We start from the raw sequence: 23,267 nt of genomic DNA, 5'->3' as shown, positions 1-23,267 counted from the left end.
CAGAATGAGTGCCATTTGACTCAATGAGTCTGCATCACTGAGTCAGTGTCATTTACATGCGCCATCTCCTGGTGGCCATATTTAACGTTGTGCTTCGTGTGGATTATGTAATGATCTATGCATCCGATTACCTTGTGTGTGGGCTCGTTTGAAAGATAATCACCTCTAAGTAATGTTATGTGATATTTTATGTTGCATTTATTTTTCGTGAAGTTATACGTGAAAACGCAGCATTTAAGCAACACCAGCATAATTGTCAAAGACATAGGCTGCGTTTATACTGCAAGGCTTAATGCACAGGTCCAATTCCATTGCTGATCGCCACGGTTCACCCTTGGGTTTTGAATGGCCTTGTGCTATCATATTTTCAAAAGCAGGCAAAATTGCATGCGACTGCAATTAATTAAGCAAAAAAGGCGAAAGCACACTTTTTACTGCTGCCATGGTAAGCACAGCTTTAATGATTTCAACATCGATCAGACGAGAAGTTTGGCTAAAGCGCTATTTGGACGGGATTCGTTTTCCGGACATATGTCTGTAAAGTCATTATTACTGCGGACGTCTGTAATATTTACCGTCAATTCGCACGGGATAAGCGATGTCAGTAAAAAAAATCACAGGGATTGCTGTGTTTACAGCATTTACACACTACTGTCATGAATAACTAACCTATTAGAAAATGTATACTGTGCTGATTAATTATGCAGGAACTATTAAACATCAGCATATACTGTATCTGTGATTATTAGAAGAAATCGATTGAATAGAACTGGTGACAAACAAAACTGCTCATTTCTCTTTTACATGGGTAAATATTTAATATTTAAAGGGCTCAAGTAATGGAAAATGTAGATTTACGGGCTTTTTATTAACAAGTCAGTTCGCACTGGATTAATATTACTGGCCGTATTATGGTAGGTAAAACACGCTGCAATTTTTACTGCCGCGGAAAGTGTCCTGGAAAATTACTGACATGACTGATTCACACAGGATTAAAATAACTGAGAACTCAGGTAATTATTACATTACCTCACGTCCCAATGTAAAACTAATCCAGTTCGAATAGGGCTAGAAGTCAGGAGTGGTGGGACCAGGTCCACACGTTTGACAACAAAGAGTGGGTACAAAATTTCCACCTCAACAAGAGAAGATTTTTTTTTTTAATCCCCCTTTCTCCCCAATTCCCACAAATTAGTAGGTCTTCTGGGTGGCAGAGGACAAGTCTCAGTTGCCTCCGCTTCTGAGACAGTCAATCCGCGCATCTTATCACGTGGTTCGTTGTGCATGACACTGCAGAGACTCCCAGCATGTGGAGGCTCATGCTACTCTCCGCGATCCACGCACAACTTACCAAGCACCCCATTGAGAGCGAGAACCATTAATCGTGACCACGAGGAGGTTACCCCGTGTGACTCTACCCTCCCTAGCAACCGGGCCAATTTAGTTGTTTAGGAGACCTTGCTGGAGTCACTCAGCACACCCTGGATTCGAACTCGTGACTCCAGGGGTGGTAGTCAGCGTCAATACTCGCTGAGTTACTCAGGCCCCCAACAAGAAAAGATTTGAGTTTTTGCATGAGCGCCTACAGGCACGTCTGCTTCATAAGGACACCCCATTAAGGAAAGCCAAGGGTAATTGTATATACGGGTTTGGACATAGGTCAGATGTCTAGATATCAGATATGTATCTAATTTAAAACCACATTTGGAAGTGGCTAAGATTGGATGCAAAATAATCCAATCTCACGCAGATTTTTCTGTCAGTGCAACAATATCTGATCTGTGTCAGATGTGAGTAAAAAAATCCGATTTTTTGTGACAGTGTAAACACAGCCATATACTTTGCTATTATTTGCTATATTTTTGTCTTTGAGTAAAACAAACAGGCTGGTTGTATTCTACTCTTTGAGAGCTTTCCAACAACATACACCGATCAGCCACAACATTAAAACCACCTGCCTAATAGGTCCCCAACGTGCCGCCAAAACAGCTCTGACCCGTGGAGGCATGGGCTCCACAAGACCTCTGAAGGTATCCTATGGTATCTGGCACCAAGACGTTAGCAGCAGATCCTTAAAGTCCTGTTAGTTGTGAGGTGGGGCCTCCATAGATTGGTCCAGCAACAAGTCCAGCACATCCCATAGAGGCTCAATCAGATTGAGATCTGGGGAATTTGGAGGCAAAGTCAAAATCTTGAACTCTTTGTCATGTTCCTCAAACCATTCCTGAAAAATTTTTGCAGTGTGGCAGGGCACACTGTCCTGCTGAAAGAGTATACTGCCATCAGGGAATACCGTTGCCATGAAGGGGTGTACGTGGTCCGCAGCAATCTTTAGGTAGATGGTACATGTCAAAGTAACATCCACATGAATGCCTGGCCCAAAGGTTTCACAGCAGAACATTGCCCAGAGCATCACACTGCCTCCGCCGGCCTGCATTCTTCCCATGGTGTATCCTGCTACCATCTCTTCCCCAGGTAAACGACGCACATGCACCCAGCCGTCCACATGATCTAAAAGAAAACGTGATTCATCAGACCAGGCCACCTTCTTCCACTGCTCCATGGTCCAGTTCTGACGCTCACGTGTCCATTGTAAGTGCTTTAGGCGGTGGGCACTCTGACCGGTCTGCGGCTACGCAGCACCATGCACATGTGTGTTCTGACACCTTTCTATCATGGCCAGCATTACGTTTTTCAGCAATTTGTGCTACAGTAACTCTTCTGTGGGATTGGACCAAATGGGCTAGCCTTCACTCCCCATGCGCATCAATGAGCCCTGGGCGCCCATGACCCTGTCGCTGGTTCACAGGTTGTCCTTCTTTGGACCACTTTTGGTAGGTACTAACCACTGCATACCAGGAACACCCCACAAGACCTGCCATTTTGGAGATGCTCTGACCCAGTCATCTAGCCATCACAATTTGGCCTGTGTCAAAGTCGCACAGATCCTTACGCTTGCCCATTTTTCCTGCTTACAACAAATGAAATTCAAGAACTGACAGTTCACTTTCTGCTTAATATATCCCACCCCTTGACAGGTGCCATTGTAATGAGATGATAAATGTTATTCACTTCACCTGTCAGTGGTTTTAATATTGTGGCTGATCAGTGTATGACACATGGCTATTTGATCAGTCTGATGTTTTTACTGATTCTAATATGTACAGTGCAATTTTTTTAAAATATAAGCTATCAAAATGAAACACTTTTTGAATGATGATTCTGAAAAATGGCAAAAAAGGAAACAGCTTTCTCTAGAAACTCGTCAGTCAATCATTGTTTTGAGGAATGAAGGCTATACAATGCTTGAAATTGCCAAAAAACTGAAGATTTCATACAAAGGTGTACACTACAGTATTCAAAGACAAAGGACAACTGGCTCTAACAAGGACAGAAAGAGATGTGGAAGCCCAGATGTACAACTAAACAAGAGGATAAGTACATCAGAGTCTCTAGTTTGAGAAATAGACACCTCAATTGTCCTCAGCTGACAGCTTCATTGAATTCTACCTGCTCAACACCAGTTTCATGTACAACAGTTAAGAGAAGACTCAGGGGTGCAGGTCTTATGGGAAGAACTGCAAAGAAAAAGCCACTTATGAAACAGAAAAACAAAAAGAAAAAGTTAGAGTGGGACAACAGATAATTGGAAAAGAGTGTTATGGATCTTAACCCCATTGAGCTTTTGTGGGATCAGCTAGACTGTAAGGTGCGTGAGAAGTGCTCGACAAGACAGTCACATCTATGGCAAGTGCTACAGGAAGCGTGGAGTGAAATGTCACCTGAATATCTGGACAAACTGACAGCTAGAATGCCAAGGATCTGCAAAGCTGTCATTGCTGCACGTGGGGATAGTTTAAGACGTTCTGAACATTTTATTCAAATTGTAATAGTAATTTTTCTTGTTATTAAAAAGCACCTATTATGGTTTTTAAACGTGCCTAATTTTGTTTTTAAGGTCTCATACAATAGATTTACATGCATCCAAGGTCAAAAAACACTTTTTTTTGCCCAATGTCAAAAACAACTCGTTCAATGATCCTTCTAAAGTCTTCATTCTAAACTCCTCCTTTCAGAGAGCCTACACTGCTCTGATTGGTCAGATGTCACAGTTTGTTTTGATTGGTCTACCACTTACTGTAGTGTTTGAGGGCGGGTCCAAGCTGTTCACGAGCAGCCAATGAAGACCAGAGGCGGGTTTTTTGTTACCAAATTATGTAGGTTAGTACAGGAAGTAAGTCTGGAATTACTAACGACTTGTTTCAGGTGTTCAGAATCGGTTCAGAAAATCCATTTGTCGTGCACTTTGATTTTTGAAACTTTGCAGAATTTTCTACATTCACAAACAGCTATAAAACACACTACATGAAAGGTAATATTTGAAAAACCATAATAGGTGCTCTTTAATGTCCTGAATATACACTTTGGCTCGTATGACACTTTGGTGAATAAAAGTACCAATTTCTTTCCATAAGAGCAAAATCAGTAAATTATTCCAAACTTTTGTCTGCCAGTGTATATTCAGGATATATTATCTGAATATCTGAATGTTGTAGTATCTTATGCAATTTTGCTTCTCAAATAAAATGATCTCATTTTATGAATGTTTAGATATTTGTACTGGAAAATAAGAGAAAAACACTGTTTAAGAAAATGTTGTTTTTTTTCCACTGCAGATGGAATTTTCTATTTCCAAAATTTCTGCCCTGATTTTGGGGAAATATCTGCTGAATTCTGCAAAATGGATTTAAACATGGTAAAATGTGCTAAATGAAGATTGTTGGAAGCTGTAAGTATAATGAAATTAGCTAAAAATATTTAATAAACACACAAGGGGTGGGAGGGAGGTTTCTTCCGGCGCAGATTCTGTGTGCGCCTAGTCATAGTAGCTCAGTCGACATTCTTGATCTCTGCTGCTTTATAGTAAAGAAAGCTGTTAGGCCTGGACAAAACTCAAAGCACATGAGTCATGACCTTCTCAACTTTAACCACCTCACGGTTGCCAAAACAGCACACGTGAGTATGAGCCACTTCTCTTACCTCGGCATATCTCATAATGTCCTGGGTGACCTGCGGCTACATAATCTCCCGGTTCTTATTCGCTGATTTGTTGACCTGTAGATGAGATCACCCACTCTCTGGTGTCATGTTATAGGGCGATAACCTATTGTTAGCACTAAAACTCACTCTAAATATAGGCTAAGAGGGGGGCTTATGAAGCATACAATCCACATCTAGCAGGTGTCTAGGACCAAAACTAGAGAGAGGTAAACTGGAGGGGTGGTAGTCAAAGCAAAACTGAACTGTGCTTTCACTCTTGCAAAGTGATATATTTATGGAAGACAAGCTGTGAAAAACAAGATCCTGCCAACTTACGAGTGCAGCATGTACCCTTTAAAAAAAAAAAAAAAAAAAGACATTCAGTTCAGTTCAAGTGTAGCAAGAAGCACCACTCTCCAAGGCTCTATTTTGGCAATAGTTGAGCTAAAAACAAAATCAAACATTTCTAAAAATAAAAAGGTATTATCTCAAAATAAACTGGCAGAGTAATCAGGTCTTGTATCATCGGGATTTATTTTATAAGTGCACTGCAGAAGCTGCATTTAAAGTGGCATTTAGGTGTACTAACTTTGTTAAAAACCTTTTGACGGTCGTCATCAGAATAAAACAATTTTCTCAAAGGACCAGAAATACCACAGTCAAATCAAATATGTTGCACAGACAGTTAGCTCTGGCATGAGGCACATATGGGGATCTTGATAATTGAATAATAAAAATGTATGTGCAAGTCTTGAATGGCCTATACGGTGGAATCTAGTATAAATGAATTGGTCCTAGTGATTATTTAAATGTAATACATGTCTTTTTCCAACAGAGATTGGTTGGTCATATACAGTTCAGTAGTCATTATACAAAAATATTTGACCAATGAATGATGCAATTGACCAATCAGAATCATTCCAGAGAGCTGTGCAATAATACAGGCTACTGTATATCTATTTATCTTTCTGATAAACATTTAGTTGTCATAAATAGTCATACAAACAGAAGGTGAGAAAAAGGAAGCACATTAATCAAAAAATGAGACACGATCTCTGTGCCACCAAAGGTGCTGAATTTCACTTCCTAAGCTGTCAACAGAATTTACAGTAGTGCAGTATTATTATGGGTTCTTCTTGTTACCTCTGTGACTGCACTACTTCAAAACACCCCATCAGCAGCTCACAAGGGCATTAAAGAGCACACAGTGGGACCGTTTAGTCCATTTATTAGCAGAATACACTAAGGCTTTGGGATGTTATTCTCGACTCTCTTGCATCATGAGCAGAGATAGGGACTAAGATTTTTTTTGCGAATATCGTTATCATACAATGGGTCACAGTGTTTCCCACAGGATTTTGTGAGACTGTGGTGGGTGGACCTCGGACCCTCTAGGGGGGATCCGGGGGCATGCTCCCCTGGAAGAAAATGTTGTACATTTTAAAGTTAAATGCATCAAACTGGTGCACTTTGAAAGCAAAATTATGAGGTTAGATCTATGAAGAACTTTGTGCTCTTGTAGTAATTTAATCATAAACACATTGGTTGTATAGACATGAATGGTGAAGACACGGCAATAAATTCACACCCACAAAGCATAAACGAGACGGAGTTTAATGCAGTTCACAAATGGTCAAAGCACAAAATTGACTAGGGCATACATTTGAGCCAGGGCTCGACATTAAGCATTGTCATGTGCTTGTCCTCTGGACAAGTAAATTGGTTATACGTATGGTAGTAAAAATAAAGAAAAGCCTCCATCACCATCATTTACAGCAGGGGTGCTCACACTTCTATGGAATGAGATCTACTTTTTCATCATGTTATTGCAGCAAGATCTACCATGTACAATAAAGGCTATAGCTATACATTATCATAATACCAAAATTTCAGTAGTCGGTTGTGAAATTTGACGATTCTCAAAACCAGGTTTAATACCACAACAAATAATAACACTAACTAATAGGGGTGTAACGATCCATCAATCTGGATCGATGCATTGATCCAATGCTATCGATACAATGCGTAAATATCGATATAGACATTTCTTTTTTTTAAGATGCACCTTTATTTTAATCCTCTCATGTCAGTGGGGCCTGGTAGCTCAGCGAGTATTGACACTGACTACCACCCCTGGAGTCGCGAGTTCGAATCCAGGGTGTGCTGAGTGACTCCAGCCAGGTCTCCTAAGCAACCAAATTGGCCCAGTTGCTATGGAGGGTAGAGTCACATGGGGTAACCTCCTCGTGGTGGTGACTAGTGGTTCTCGCTCTCAATGGGGCGCGTGGTAAGTTGTGCATGGATCGTGAAGAGTAGCATGAGCCTCCACATGCTGCGAGTCTCCATGGTGTCATGCACAACGAGCCACGTGATAAGATGCACAGATTGATGGTATCAGAAGCGGAGGCAACTGAGACTTGTCCTCCGCCACCTGGATTGAGGTGAGTAACCACGCCACCACGAGGACCTACTAAAGTAGTGGGAACTGGGCATTCCAAATTGGGGAGAAAAGGGGATAAATTACAAATTACATTCATTTCACTTTATGAGCACGAAATTTGCTATTCATGTGGGACAAGGATGTGCGCAGGGTCTGTGAAGACAAATTGCACTCTGCTATCCGTGCACACGCATCAACCGTGCTTCCCGTGAAACGCGAACTCCAGTGACAGGATCAGTGCACGCGCGTCAACCGGGCTTCCCGCGAAACCCGAGCTCCAGTGACAGGATCAGTGCGTGTGCATCAACCGGACGCTCCTTAAAATGCGAGCTCTCATGACAAACATAGAGTGACTCACATGCGCGATTAATTCGGGCTTCCATCGATATCGTTGCGCATGTAACACATTTGAATTTTACATGAGAATTTGCTATTTTAAAGTACCATGGAACAGTTCAACCATCATGTGAAACATCTTGACAATGCAGACATTCTGAACAGCACTAATGAGGGAAAGAGAAACACCTGCTCAGCTCCAGCATCAGTTATAAGACTTTACACATCTACACGTCAACAACCTTTCTAACATTTATCCCAGTTAACTGTAACAGAATTTTTCATTACAACTGTGGAAGTTGTAGCCAAGAAAACCGCAGATAGCACAGATAGCTGGAAACAAGTCATGGGTATGTAAGTACTTTGAATTGGATTAAACTGAAAAATAAGCTGTAATCAAATGATTGATGATCACTTGTGTGCGACCTTATTTTTTATATTATTATCTGTATAACTTTTTTCAACATCTGAAGTACCTTATTTTGTTGTGGATGTCCCAATGTGGATACTAAATTTGGCACTACCCTCTAATGCCCCCCCCCCTTGCCAAAGGTCTGACTTCATGTCAATAATGCTATAAGCCAGTCAAAGTAGCTGCCACTAGATTTTACGCATAATCGAATCTGATGAGTAAATCCGCCAGCAATGCAGGCCAGTGGGTTAATCAGTCTTGCAATCTGCTTATCTGAACTACAAAAAAGAAAAAATACAAACATACTGTATGTGCACACACAAAGCTATGACAACCGACCATTGTTTTAAAAATAATCAGTTCACAACAGCTCAAAAACACATTGGGCCTCATTCATGAAACACAAGCAGAACAAATTTATGCGTAAATTGTTCATAAAGCCGGTCTGACGTAAATTTTAGGATTCATGAAAGTTTTTGTATTTCAAAACGTTAGTTGGTATGAACAAAACTTACACCTGCTCCCGACCATGTGTAAATCGTGCGTAAGACATCCGAACGTGCATGCACACTGTCGTTTATCTTTTAAATCTGTAATATCTGGGGCCTGGGTAGCTCAGCGAGTATTGACGCTGACTACCACCCCTGGAGTCGCGAGTTCGAATCCAGAGTGTGCTGAGTGACTCCAGCCAGGTCTCCTAAGCAACCAAATTGGCCCGGTTGCTAGGGGGGTAGAGTCACATGGGGTAACCTCCTCGTGGTCGCGATTAGGGGTTCTCGCTCTCAATGGGGTGCGTGGAAATTTGAGCGTGGATTGCGGAGAGTAGCATGAGCCTCCACATGCCGGGATTCTCTGCGGTGTCATGCACAACGAGCCACGTGATAAGAAGCGGAGGCAACTGAGACTTGTCCTCTGCCACCCGGATTGAGGTGAGTAACCGCGCCACCACGAGGACCTTCTATGTAGTGGGAATTGGGCATTCCAAATTGGGAGAAAAATCTGTAATATCTTAGAGTTTTGATCAAAGACCTTCTTCAGGCATTCTATCAATTTCTTTTAAGATTGTTCCTGTTGCAAAGAAAGTATATAATTTTACAGTCTTGGATTTACTCGAGAAGTTTCTCCAATGACACGATCAGTGTGCTCAACTGAACCATCTTGAAATTAATGTATGGATTCAGATGGGAAAAATTTATTTGTATTTTAAATGTTATTTATTTATTTACTTAATTTTATTTGATGTACCTTTACCCTGCAATTCATTCACCCACCGCTTATGTACAAAGCCTATAGACAGAGATGTGATGCCATGTACAGTATTCAATGATATGCTTAGAATATGAAAACATGAGGCAATAAAAAATGCATGTTAGATCCAGTGTACACAAGACCTCTCTCTCCATCAGAAGATATCCATATATCAGAGTTCTGTCTGATATCCAAAACCAGTCAACATCAATAGCTTATGTTAACTTACTCTCCTACCATCCCAAGAGTCAGCAGGGGGAATACAGAAGAAGGCAGGAGACGAAGTGATGGTAAAAATGAGCAGAGTTTATTGAATAATCTTGAGAGTTCAGTCTATAGGCATGCGCGCGAGTACTTAAAAACAACGCGCGAGACATTCAAAACTACAGTGGCGGACTACAGAACTGTGTTTGTGCTGCTCAAGATTTTGAGTTTATTGACGCTCCTCCAGCAAAGTAATTGTAGTAATAAAGCAACCTCATCGTCCGTCCAGACAAAATTGCTCGATGCTTTCGCCATCTTCATTGTTTGTATTCACCGCTCTGTGGAAGAATGCTTATGCGCGCAGGCGCGTAGTGTTTCTTTACAAAGTGACATCGCCAACTACTGGCCTGGCATGCATAATACAGTGTTTTTAGTCGTTTTCGCAAAGGAAAAACGTTTCAGTTTTTAGTACATCGTTGTCGTGTAAACGTACCTTAAACTTGTCACGGAAATGTTCTGGTCATATTTAACACCAACATCAATAAAACAAATGAAATTATATTTTGCGTAAAGGAAATGAAAGCAATATTTAGGATTATTATGATTTTGTTTTTTTTTGCATTGTGACATTTTCAGGACAGTTAAGCACATTTTACCCCCCCCCCCAATAACTGTCATTACTGTAACGCATCTTACTGTTTACAATAATGTTTCTCATTACCATAACAGTCATTGTTTTACTGTATTGCAGTAAAAGATGTTGTTGTTCAATGATTTTATATATATATATATAAAAGCAGAGAAAATAAAAAGTAGTCCCAAGAAACTGAGAGCTACTATGACGTATAAATAGTTTACGTTTTATTTATTTTTACTTTGCGGTAATGATAATTTTAAATTGATCATTTATTTTTGGGTAAAATGTGCGTAATCTGAATTGCACTAAAAAGCCATAATTATTTTATTTTGATTTTGGAGTCAAATATAATCAAGACATTTTCAACACGTTCTGTGAGAATCACCCTACTGCCAACAAACGATATTTGACCGGAAACTGAACTATTTGAGACTGCACGCGAGGTTTAGAATGAGCTGTCAAAGCTCGCGCTACGGCTTGCAGGGATGTCCACAAGCTACATGCTAGTCTGACTGCAAGCCTTTGTCAACTCAACCACGTTGAGGTCGCGCAAACTGCCAAGAATAGTCTTTTTAGTTTTTGAGCATTTCTTCTTGAAAGCACACATGCAGTTCAGCTATAAACTGTGTTTTAAATACAGCAACGCCGGGCGATGTTTGTGCTTTATACGGAACTTACTATTAACTTACTTCGGCATGGAAGGGAATTGAAGGTCGATTAAAGATCATACATCGTCTTATCTTTACCTTGGACTGAAAGTCCCGTGGTTTCACCAGTACAGTATGGGCAGTGCAGTTTTTTTGTATATTCACTGACTAAACAATCTCCCTCGTGCTAGCTTGCTAACCCACGCGCCCACCCTCATTGTGATAAAAACTGAACGAAATCAGGAGATGAAACGTTGTATGCAAAGAGGAAGCTTTTACCTGGAGAAAATGCCTTTGATGCGCCATCAGTGTTGAAATAGCCCTCTTTTGTGTACTGTAACCCTTCTCTTGTCCTTGAGACAGCCAACTACACAACCTACAGGCTGCACTGCACTTGCCCAGCCACTGACTACATAGACAGAGGAAAATAGAACAATGTCATGAAGCTGGGTTTACGCTGTTAGTCTAGTTAGAGCCACAAGAGGTCGTAGGTACATGTAAGATACTGTATGTAAAGTTGAGACCATGCTGGCATTTAGGCATTTTTTAGAATTGTTTCCACATCGTTACAGTATTTGGTGCATAATGACACACACACACACACACACACACACACACACACAACAAATTCAAATATATATATATATATATATATATATATATTCCTCAAATATTTATAACAGGTATATATAACTCCATAATATACACTGAGGGGGACAAGCCCTCTCCAATAATCAAATATGGCAAAATTAATGCAACTGCAAGTTCAGAAACAGGTTAAAAGTGTCATTGTCATGTACGATGTTCCGTAAGTAGCGAAACATAATCTATTTGCCCACTATTTTATGCTAGAAATGTTATACTAACCAACAGTAATTTCCAAGGATGCAAATACTCACTTTTAGGCTTAATTTGTCTTTTTGCAGAGACTTCTAAGGCCATAAGGCAGTGTTGTGTTGTATGGACAACCACTGATCTAGGTTGTAATATTTAAATAACAATTAAACAAATATCTAACTTGTTTTCTCTATTACAATGCATATTTTACATTTCTTGCCATGTTGTATATTTCAGGTGACATTGTATATTTCAGGCTGATCAGATAACTTGCTTGCATAAGTCTAGTTTGTGGCAAAGAATATGTGAAGTGTGGACAGTCTATGTTATGCAGATAATGAATGAAGACTCCAGAGTCCAGTCATATCAGTAACCTTATAAAACTGTTTTATTCTACATGGAGAGGGTCCGCACATGAGGGCTGCCATGGTAGAATCACACGAAAAGCCGAATACTACTCGCTTAATCTCAGTAACCATCCTGTTATTTAACACTTTCACTCATTGATTCAAGTAATCATGGCTGACTGTGAATAGTGAATTTCCACAATGGCATCTGAAACTGAAAACTATTGCGTTTGAATGATGCTACATCCGTGCCACTTGTTTTCACTGTAAGTCCAAGACGACACAAAGACAAAAGTTACTTAGTGCACCTTTTAAGAAACATCAGTAAATAAAACTGATCTCTGAGGTGGTATGCATTATCTCAGAGATCTACATATGTATATCTGTGCGCAAAAATTATTTGCTAGGTCTCAGGAGGCTATGTACCGGTATATTTATTTAGTTGATCTGACTTTTTTGGAGCCAGTATGGATCAATTAATCTCTTAGTCTTTTCAGTTAGTTAACAGAGAAAGTTTATTTTGCTATCTTGTCCTGTTATACAACTTTAATGTTATTAATCCCATATACAGGACAGATATATGGGGCGCAAAATTAATGCTTATAATGGACTACACACTCGGAAAATTTAGTTTCGCATACACGCTCAGAAATAGGTAGCTGTGCCCCTGATTGTAGCAACCACATTACAACACACTAAAAATAGACATAACACCCTATTATTGAGCCGTTGAGTTTTGCATGGGCAAGCATCACTCACATTTTCTTAATAATTTTCTTTAACATTTTGTTGTTGATAGAGTCCATTACTGTGGTGTCAACAGAATCTTTTTATGATATGACTATATGAGTCAGCAACATCAGCTGGCCTCAGAATTCAAAGTGAGTAGAGCTGAGGTTGCATTGCCCTTTCTCAACACCCTTGTCTGCATATTTGGGAGCTGAAGAAGCTTATTTGCACAAGCCAAGCATCCTACATTTCCGGACTAGGTAACAGTGAGTAATTGACCTGAAAGCTTTCTCTCTTAAGTGTCTTTTTCTGATGCATTCTAAAGTGCTATGATGCCTAAACAAATCATGTTAACCACATAACTGCTTGTGTGGTATGCAAACAAGTCCTCTGGGGCAACTTGTAATAGTTGTAATGAAAGACTTGATTCTATGGCAGTGGTTCTCAACTGGTTTTGCTTCAGGTGGAAGGACAAGAGTGTTGTTGAGAAAGGCCAGACTAGATTAAATATGTGTACACTTTCAACAAGAATGTGAAAACATGTTTTTTGCAGTGAATTATTATTAAGTTCAAGAGACATAAACCCATAATAATGAATTAAAAAACATTTTTGTTTACTAAAATAGGCCATGTCATGCAAGACACAACCCATCCATGTTGGCATCTGCCTAATCTGGCTATAGCTTCTACCAAGTGACAGAAACACTGAAGAGTTTGAGTGGACACACAACATATGTGAAGTGTTTTCTCCCCCTTTCTAGAAGTTGATAAGCCTATTTATTTAGCTACTTTTAACCATTCTCATTTCATTTAATATTAGTTACATTTTATTATTTGCTTTTAGCATTGTTAATTGCCTGCTGTCTGCAACCCTATCAGAACAGCAACACAGTTGAGAATCACTGCTCTATGACTTCCCTGAGTGAAATTATAACTGTGAGTGAATGAAACTTTGCAAATGGGGCTAAACTAATCTGTGTTAGTGAATAGGACATGTCGAAAAGCCATAGTGGATGACTGCTTTGCAGGTGACTATCCTAGTAGTTATATGCATTGCAAATTGCGAGCTTGGTATTTGGAGCCTCACAATGAGTCAAAGCTAAAAAGAGCAAGGGAGAAAAATAGATGCAAGAGGGCAAAAAAAAAAAAAAAAAAAAAAAGAATTTTAGTTTAGCACTACTATTTAACATAGTTCCTTTGTGTTTGCACACTGGTGCAACATGCACACCTGCTATTGCATAACATACTAAAGTCTGTCACCTGGAGGGCTCTTCATTGTCAACTGTAATGCTAGCTGTCCCTGGGCTCCAGGCCTCCAAGTAGATTTGCATCTGCCATGGTTTTCTCTCCAGCATTGCTCTCTGTATCCCACTGGTCTCTTCCATTCTCATGATAATGAGCACAAGTAAAAGTAGCCTTTGCTGCTCTATAATTTTATCACGTGGGATATCTGTGCCGGTGCTATCTACACCTGATTATTTTACATTAGATGTTGTAATGAGCTAATTTTGGCTCATATGTTTTGATCTTATCAAAAACCGTAATTGATAAAATAGGCACTCCCTATGTATGTGTAACATCACCTGTCCCATATATATACTGTATATTTTGTATTTTAAAATGTAGAAAAAAATGACAAACAAAATATATCATGAAAATATATTAGTATATTTAAAATATATTTATAAAATTATTTCGAATATATTTAAGGTATTTACTGTATTTCTCCTAAAATATTTTTGTTTTTTCTGTATTTAAAAAAAAACCATTTAGGTTACTGTTTGTATATTTAAAATGTATTCATATAAATTTGTTTTGAATATATTTCAGGTATTTTATATAAAAATATTTTCCAGAAATATTTTTATGGCCATTTTTTCTATATTTTAAAATAAATAAAACATTAAATATACATAGACTATGTATATTTAAATGTATTTTGAATGTATCTTGAGTATTTACTGTATTTTTCCTTATACATTTTTGGCCATTTTTCTATATTTTTAAATAAAAATAAATTATGTATATATATATATATATATATATATATATATATATATATATATATATATATACACACACTACTGGTCAAAAGTTTTGAAACACTTGATTGAAAAGTTTCTCATGATCTTAGAAATCTTTTGATCTGAAGGCGTATGCTTAAATGTTTGAAATTAGTTTTGTAGACAAAAATATAATTGTGCCAACATATTAATTTATTTAATTATAAAACCAAAAATTAAATAAAAAAAAAAAGTTTTTGAAATTGATGACTTGGACCAAATAATAAAGAAAAGCAGCCAATAAGTGCCCAACATAGATGGGAACTCCTTCAATACTGTTTAAAAAGCATCCCAGGGTGATACCTCAAGAAGTTGGTTGAGAAAATGTCAAGAGTACATGTCTGCAAATTCTAGGCAAAGGGTGACTACTTTGAAGATGCTAAAATATAATATCAGTACATTAAGTATATTCATTAAATATAATATTTAATATTCAGAAGTGCTTAAATAACTTACAGTGCATTCAAGGTATACATTTTATCATTTTCTGTTCTGTTGGAATTGAACCTATGACCTTGGTGTTGCAACTTTCTGCCACTGAAGTACATTTTCTCATGTTTGAAATGTATTTTGGTTTAGAAAGACTATATTTTCATTCATATGAATGAGTTATATATGGGTTTATAATCAAGGCCTAACATATGCTTTTTCAGATTATACTACAGGTATCCACAACATGACTATTCTATGGATAGGTGCGGTCATTGTATTGAATAAAAATACTGTCTAGTGATATTAACTGAATAGAAATTGGTTTATGTTGTGATTCTGATTAGCAGCAGGTTTTCACTCCTCTTTGTAAGCAACAATGTTTTGGTTATGTTCTCCATAAATAAACATAAAGCCACATGGGGTTTGGAGCACATCTGTCTGCAGAGGCTTATTTTCCACACAGAGAAGATTACGTTTTAATTGTGTTAAACGTATTGGCATCAGTGTGACCAAAATGAACCAGTTGACCTCTCGTATTCATGATTTACATGTGAAAAAAAAAAAAAAAAAGACTTAATAGGGATACTCCCCTGTCCTCAAATTTAAGGAGACACACTGTCTGAAGATAAATGCCGCTTCTCTAAGTGCCCTGCTTTCCTTAGAGGCTGAAACACTATCTCTGTGAATGGCACATTGCCTATCAGATTTTGTGTCCTTGTCTTCAGTCTTCTTACCTTATCCAGGTGCCCATCTTGATCTATACAGGCCCCATCTATATATTTCCATTCATATGTTTGATCAGGAAAATCTTAAAGGCTCTTTGTGCACTTATTCCCCTGTGTGATATTTTTGGGATTTGTGACCAAGTGTCAGTTCATGGTTGATGACTTTGGTGTATGGTAGATCTTGGGGTTTTTGCCGCTGAGAATCATTATCAGACTGACTCACGTGGTTCTGGAAAGAGCTTGTTTCCTGACCTACATTGCATTGTATCTTTGTGATACAGGTTGGAGAACTGTCCATACCACAAAGCAGTGACATTGCTACCACATTTTGCTTTTTGATAAAAATATTATTTGACCTAAAAATGAAAGTTCTTTCATTATTTACTCAACCTCATGATTTGTCAAACTTGGGCTGCACGATTGTGACAAAAAAAATAAATTCATAACTGACGATGAATTCCCTTGCTATTGTAATTGTGATTAATTTTGATTAATACAATTTACATTTAAATAATTATTTTGAGTGGATAACTGCATGCTATATTCTATATATCAGCTACACGTCTAAAACAAGTTAAGAACTGTGTTCCTGAATTTCTTTATTGCTGCCTAAACAGTCAATTTCATATTGACACATTTAGAAGCATAAAAAAAATGCTGTTATTAAAATATTTAGTAACACTCAGAAAGGGAGCAACAGACTTGCCTTTGATTGGTTACAAAGCTCAACTGCTGAAAAAACACAAATTAAATAGAACATTTTGATGCAACATGAGTAGCCCTTCATGGACTGCTATAACTGACACTTTTCCCAGTTAGTTAACTGTGGCAGCTGTTTAAAGAATTGTACTGATTGCTCTTTTCCGTGCAATTACAATGAATGGTTACTGATGCTTTAAATCTTTAAAGGATGTAAAAGCACCATAAAAGTATCATAAATGTGGTCTATATGACTTGTGCATTATATTCCAAGTCTTCTGAAGCCTTAATAGCTTTGTGTGAGGAACAGACTGAAATTTAAGTCTTTATACACTGAAAATCTTTAAGAAAGCTCTAAATCTCATTAAAAGTAAATGAGAGAATCTATTTCCGATTTCAGTGTTTACTTTAAGAGACTGCACACTACAGAAATAGAAAACATCAGCATAGGACTTCCCTGACTTGAAATTTCTTGAAATGTTGAAATCATAATGTAGCACAATACTGCCCTTTTCTTCAAGATAAACATGTTGAAGGCTGTGTACAGCTAAAGTAGTTTTGGTAATTAAGGTACTGGGATCTGTTTTGGCTAAGCTAAATTAGACTGATCTCAATGACACTGTGTCACTTTAAGAGACACTCTAGCACAGACAGGGCACATAAGTTAACTCCTGATCGCAATCCACTGATCAGCATGGCTGCCCTTCAGAGGCAGTGCCAGCGAGGTATTGCACAACCTGGCATGAGAATAAATTGGAAGGCCATTTTAAAACTGCACAAAAAGTTCTCTGGGTCGAGCTCAAACTTTGCAGAATGAGACTTTGACCTCTGCTACTGAGTTACCATCACACAAGCACGTCAAGTACTGAAACATTGGCTAGAGGGATTTTTATGCATTTTTGCTATGTGAAAATAAAAAGTCATAGAAGAAATGTCCATGTAGTTGGCTAAAAGCTGAGAAAATAGTCTTCCCTTGAGAGGTTGGTCATTTAAAAGTCAATGTCTGGCAAGCACAGAGAGCTTTTGTACTCTCCTTTACAAAGCTATCACCAAAAGTCCTCACCAGACTGGCTGACCAAAGAAGCGAGGGGGGTTTGTGCCTACCTGTGGACCTATAAAGCAGCTCTTGTGCTGACTTTAATGAACTCTGCTCTTAGGATTTAACACCATTTACCTGAAGAAGAACCACAGAGGAACCATACAAACCCTCTGAGACCTGAGCCAAACCCAACTTCATTATCCTGCATCGGTATTGTAGAAATGTTAATTAATTCAAATGTTATTGTACTCGTCTATGCAAAGTGTGATTTGTCTTAGAATAATAATATAATCATTAAACAGACTATAATTTATAGATAAATAGGAAAGTCAGCCATGAGTGAACTTATCATGTATAAGATCTGCAACACATGCAAATGCTTTGACCGCCTAGTTTAAGTACATTTTTAAACAGTTAAATGGAAATCAACCACAATGCTTTTTGTTCAGTGAAATGAAATGGCAGCTGTTGGTGTTATCCTCATTCTCCTCCCTATGACATGGGCCTGTGCCCCTCAAAAAGCTGGTAAATGTGAAATGAACATCACATTTTAATCATTTTCTATCATTGTTGATCAAAGGGCCATGTATTATGTTTTGGCATGGTTTAATCAGCAAGATAATCCTAATATAGACCAATTTGTTTCAGACTATGTAATGGTGTCATGTTTTCCCAATGCCATCATTGCAAACGTGCCAGAGTGTCCATATGGATGGGAGATTGGCCAGTTATCCCTGGGCGGAGTGTGCTACTCCGGGATTAACACTCCGGGCTTCTATCGTTTCACCATCCCAGACCTCACTCCTAAGAATCACTCTTACTGTGGGACCTTGTCTGAGGTGAGGTGTTTGATTAGTTTGATACTGTAGAGAGGTCATGGGTTAAAATCTGGTAAAATGTACAGTATACCTTGAATAAACTTTGTATAAAAGTACCTGCCAAATGCATAAATGTCAATGAAAATATAATACACTGTAAAACCCTGCAATTGTTACTTTAGGGAGCTACTTCTACCTGATGTAACCCTTAAAATTCGTTTTGTAGGTCTAACCCAACGTATACAGGTTGATTCAGATTTGTTAAATAACATTTCTGACTTAAATAAAAGCAGATAAAAGAGATGTTACACTGAAAAAAATACTGGTAAGATTTACTATATTTACTTTATTTACTTACTAGTAAAGATTGCTTGCAAGTTTTTGCACACAGTTTTTCAAAGTAAAGATCTACTTAACTTTTTGACATAATATTGTTTAAAATGATTGAGTAAATGTAACTTAATTTTTTTTAGCAAATTCAGTGACTTTTACTTACAAATATGATATACATGGTGCTTAAATAAACATGGTCAAATTTAAGTAAACATCTTATTAGAACAGGTCACATTTTGAATTTCCCTCACAAGTGTATGTTTAATCATGTACCACATGACATATAGAAGCCTCCCATAGGAAAACATAATGCGTGCTATAGTATGTATTCTCTGAGACAACATCACCCTGCATTACTGATGATAGAAACAAGATGTAGTGCTGCAGAAGCAGACCTAAACACTTGACAGTGACAATCAACAGACAATTTTTATCATTAACAACGGGTAATTCTGAGTAGAAAATGAACTTACGACTGCACAAAAAAAAAGTAGTTACCAAATGTAACAACAAAATTAACAATAATAACGGTATAAATAAACTTGCAAACAGTGAAACCATGCAAGCTTATTAATTATTCAAGCCCAGTGCATGCTGGGAACACCAGCTTCAAAAAGTTTAGTAAAATTGACTTATTTTAATTACCAGTGAAGTTTACTCGAATTAGCAAATAAATATGAATAGGTTTTCTTCTTTAGGATGCATACATGATGACTCATTGTAAAAATAACAAATAAGCATAAATAATATTTACTTAAAAGCTAGAGCATTAATTTTGGCATGTTTGAATGTTGAATTTACTTAATATTTTCAAGTTCACACTTAAACTAACTTATTCAATGTTGAAAGTACTTAATATTTTCTGCTATATTTATTACACTCCATTTACAAATTCCACCACATTTAATAGGTTACTGTCACAGTCTGTCTCCATCATCTTCTTCAAGGACTCTTATGTTGAAGTTTTCCCCCAGACTTCATTTCCCATAGTGCACTGCCCTCATCACTTCCATCTGTTTCTCATTATCATCACTTGTATTCCATTCCCTCATTAGTTCCTTTTGTATACAAATCCTCTAGTTTTACCCACTCCTTTGTCAGCCCTTGAAGTATTTTGTTGAGTTAATGAAGTGCTACTTTGTGTTTAAGAAGTGTTATGTTTAATAGTTTGTTTCCACTCCAGAAATTAAAGGATTTAAAGATTCCACTCCTGCGTCTCCCCTCTTCCACTCCTAGACACCATTGTTACAGTTACTTTCTTTTTTCAAAGTTTACTGTTGTCCCACACTGCAAAATAAATTTTCTTAATCAGCGTTTTATGTCTTGTTTTCCGCTAAAATATTCTAACATCCTTAAAACAAAATACATTTACATGAGGTGCAAAATTGCGTACGGAAATAAGACTTGTTTTCAGAAAATGTATCTTTATGCTTATTTTTCTTGTCCTATTGGCAAGTTAGGGTCACTAAGTTTTTCAACAGCTTTTACAGCATAAGCGTAAACCTTAATACATTTTGGATTTGATTTATGCTTTAAACAAGAAAAAACAAATTGCCAATGGGATAAGAAGAATAACTGTAATTCAAGGAACTTGTCCTAATAAAGTGCCTGACGTATTCTTCTGCTGTTGTAGCCCATCTGCCTTAAGGTTTGACGTCTTGTGCGTTCTGAGATGCTATTCTGCTCACCACAATTTTACAGAGTGGTTATCTGAGTTACCATAGTCTTTCTGTCAGCTCGAACCAGTCTGGCCACTCTCCGTTGACCTCTCTCATCAACAAGGTGTTTCCATCAGCAGAACTGCTGCTTACTGGATGTTTTTAATTTTTGTCATCATTCTGAGTAAACGCTAGAGACTGTTGTGTGTGAAAATCCCAGGAGATCAGCAGTTACAGAAATACTTAAACAACCCCGTCTGACACCAACAATCATGCCACTGACATCACATTTTTCCCCCATTCTGATGGATGATGTGAATGAGTGAGTGAATATTCTCCGAAAACAAGTCTTAATATCTTATGAAATTTTAATAAAAATAAATAAAAGTCTTGTTTTAAGAAAAAAATATTGTTTTAAGGAGGTTGAGCTATTTTTATTTGAAAACAAGACAAAATAATTTTTTTCTTTTGCAGGTTCTCTGAAACAGACAAATATAAAATGAAAACTATTACTAACCAAATACATCTGTTTATGTTTTACCTATAGTATGTAGGAGGCAAAGACCCACGGTACATATTCTACAACTCTATAGTGTCCAATGACTCCTCGCTCACAGTGCGGAACCAGCCTGTCAACTACACATTCAGTTGCACCTATAAAGCGGCATATCTGGTCAACAATGCCGTGTTCAGCCAAAGGTAGACCCTGTTACACTGATGGCAAGTCCAGTAGGAGATATTTTTGAGCCTATGCATTCTGACCATTGACTTGCAGCGTCTTTACTAAACCCTCTGCTTCTTCCAGAGTGGCAACAGTTTATGTCAACAATGGGAGTTTAGGTTCTTTTAAGTCTCAGTTGTCAATGAACGTGTTCACAGTGAGTATCTCAGCTTTCCTCAAAAGTATACGTTGAAGAGATCAGTGATAAAGAATGTACAAAAGTACATTGCTTAAAATGAAATATTTAAAATTAGTTTTGTTAAAAAAAAACAAAAAAATTGTGCCTACCTATGAATTTCTTTACAAAACTAAAGTTTCTTTAATTGGATGAATTGAACTCGCTAGAGAAGGAAAAGCAGCCAGAATGAAGCTGCAACTAACTTTGGATTCATCTTTGTGGTTTGTAGAACTCAAAGTTCCTGTACGCAAAAGATGCACCATATGTGATTGACACATCGGAGATTGGATCTGAGGTGTTCATTGGCATTGAGGCGAAAGGACTCAGTAACAGGTGAATCATTTGAGTCATTTAAAAGAAAGGAATCTAAATCAAATACACAGATTCACATAGACAATATAAAAACTCTTTCCTTAATGTTAACAGGTTCAAAGTAGTGATAGCAAATTGCTGGGCAACACCTACACCTTACTCAACAGACAAGAAAAGGTGGACTTTAATTCTGAACAGGTAAGATTTTATTATTCCAATTTGTTCTATAATAGTTGTTGATTCAAACAAATCAGGCCAGAATCTGTTTGTTTGTGTGATTCAATATTGCACAGTTGGTCTCTGTGTGTTCCTGGTTCACAGTTGCTCTTTAGACAGCACAGTCACCATATTTGAAAATGCCAAAGACAGTCGGTCCATGTTCAAGTTCAATTCATTCCGCTTCCAGCGGTTAGAGAAAGTGTCCACTGTGTGGCTCCACTGTGAGGTCCAAGTTTGTGATGGGGAAAAGATGTTCTGCCAGCCAGTGAGTATCAGAATAACAATTTAATGATGTAACAGTTTCAAATAGATTACTGACCACCACTGAGACTCCTCTTAACTCTATTCAAGACTCCATGTTCATCAAGGAGTACTGAATTTGAACTTGACCCAAATGGAGGCATCCTGACCATGGAGTTTCAAGTCAAAGGTAGTTAGCATCTATGCTGCTGCATAATTCAATGAATAATTTTTTAAAAAGCCTGACACCTTTCTTTTAAATCTGACTGTTTTCAGCACAACATTCCTCAAGCTATATACATCTTGCAGGTAAGTATTTTCTTTTAATGTTGCAGTGCAGACAGATTAATGACTTTGATATATTCATATTTTGTTATAAATAGGCCGCAGCTTTACTGCATAGTAACTGCTCGTAAATTCATTCAAAAACATTTTCAGAAGTTTTTTTGTAAAAACATGTACAGTATCAACATTGATATCATTGTATAAAACATAATTAAGCAAAGAGTCACTTCCTTTTGATATATGGTACTCAAGATTTTCTCTCTCACCCCTCTATTTCACAGGCCCATTTCTGTGTATGCTGTCCATAATGATATTGAATGAAATTTTAGGATACTTCAGTTTGTAATGAGACCAGATGTGGGTTGCTTGAAAATGCAATGAAACATACCTTTGCACTCATACAATTACATACAAATATACCTAAATATTGACACGCATGCATACACCCGCTCAGAACCATACGTGTCTCAGGGAGTGTATCATCACATTCCTATTAAACATGTTTTTTTCAGTTTTTACGTATTTAGTGTTCCTTACATGAATATTGGTAAAACAAGAAAATAGTCACTTAAGTATTTAGTATCATTTGTCAATCTTTAGCACAACAGAAATTGAGACCTATGCTTCTTGTTTTTATCTTGAATTATATGTAAAATATTTTTTTAGTA

General features: G+C 37.6%; 2 protein-coding genes across 2 annotated transcripts in view; one reads left to right on the top strand and one right to left on the bottom strand.

Moving 5' to 3' along the window:
• The window catches only part of LOC127423248 (glycerol-3-phosphate acyltransferase 1, mitochondrial-like), a 32,840-nt gene extending 21,465 nt beyond the window's left edge, over positions 1-11,375 (bottom strand). The window contains exon 1 of the mRNA XM_051667398.1: positions 11,244-11,375. The gene's annotated coding sequence lies outside the window, so the exon portion shown is untranslated. The remainder of the gene's footprint in view (positions 1-11,243) is intronic.
• Positions 11,376-13,093: 1,718 nt separating this feature from the next.
• On the top strand, positions 13,094-23,209 carry LOC127423308 (beta-tectorin-like). The gene is made up of 12 exons (XM_051667495.1): positions 13,094-13,143; positions 17,954-18,045; positions 18,285-18,360; positions 18,484-18,674; positions 21,192-21,343; positions 21,450-21,522; positions 21,773-21,876; positions 21,970-22,053; positions 22,177-22,339; positions 22,426-22,504; positions 22,591-22,623; positions 22,881-23,209. Exons 3-12 carry the CDS (start codon positions 18,294-18,296, stop codon positions 22,943-22,945), a joined length of 1,011 nt encoding a protein of 336 aa, XP_051523455.1. The 5' UTR covers positions 13,094-13,143; positions 17,954-18,045; positions 18,285-18,293; the 3' UTR covers positions 22,946-23,209.
• The last annotated feature ends 58 nt before the right edge of the window (positions 23,210-23,267 follow it).

This window comes from Myxocyprinus asiaticus, chromosome 32 (assembly GCF_019703515.2).
Source record: "Myxocyprinus asiaticus isolate MX2 ecotype Aquarium Trade chromosome 32, UBuf_Myxa_2, whole genome shotgun sequence".
Taxonomy (NCBI): Eukaryota; Metazoa; Chordata; class Actinopteri; order Cypriniformes; family Catostomidae; genus Myxocyprinus; species Myxocyprinus asiaticus.
The sequence above is the reverse complement of the archived record's forward strand: the minus strand, read 5'-3'. Positions and strand labels throughout refer to the sequence as shown.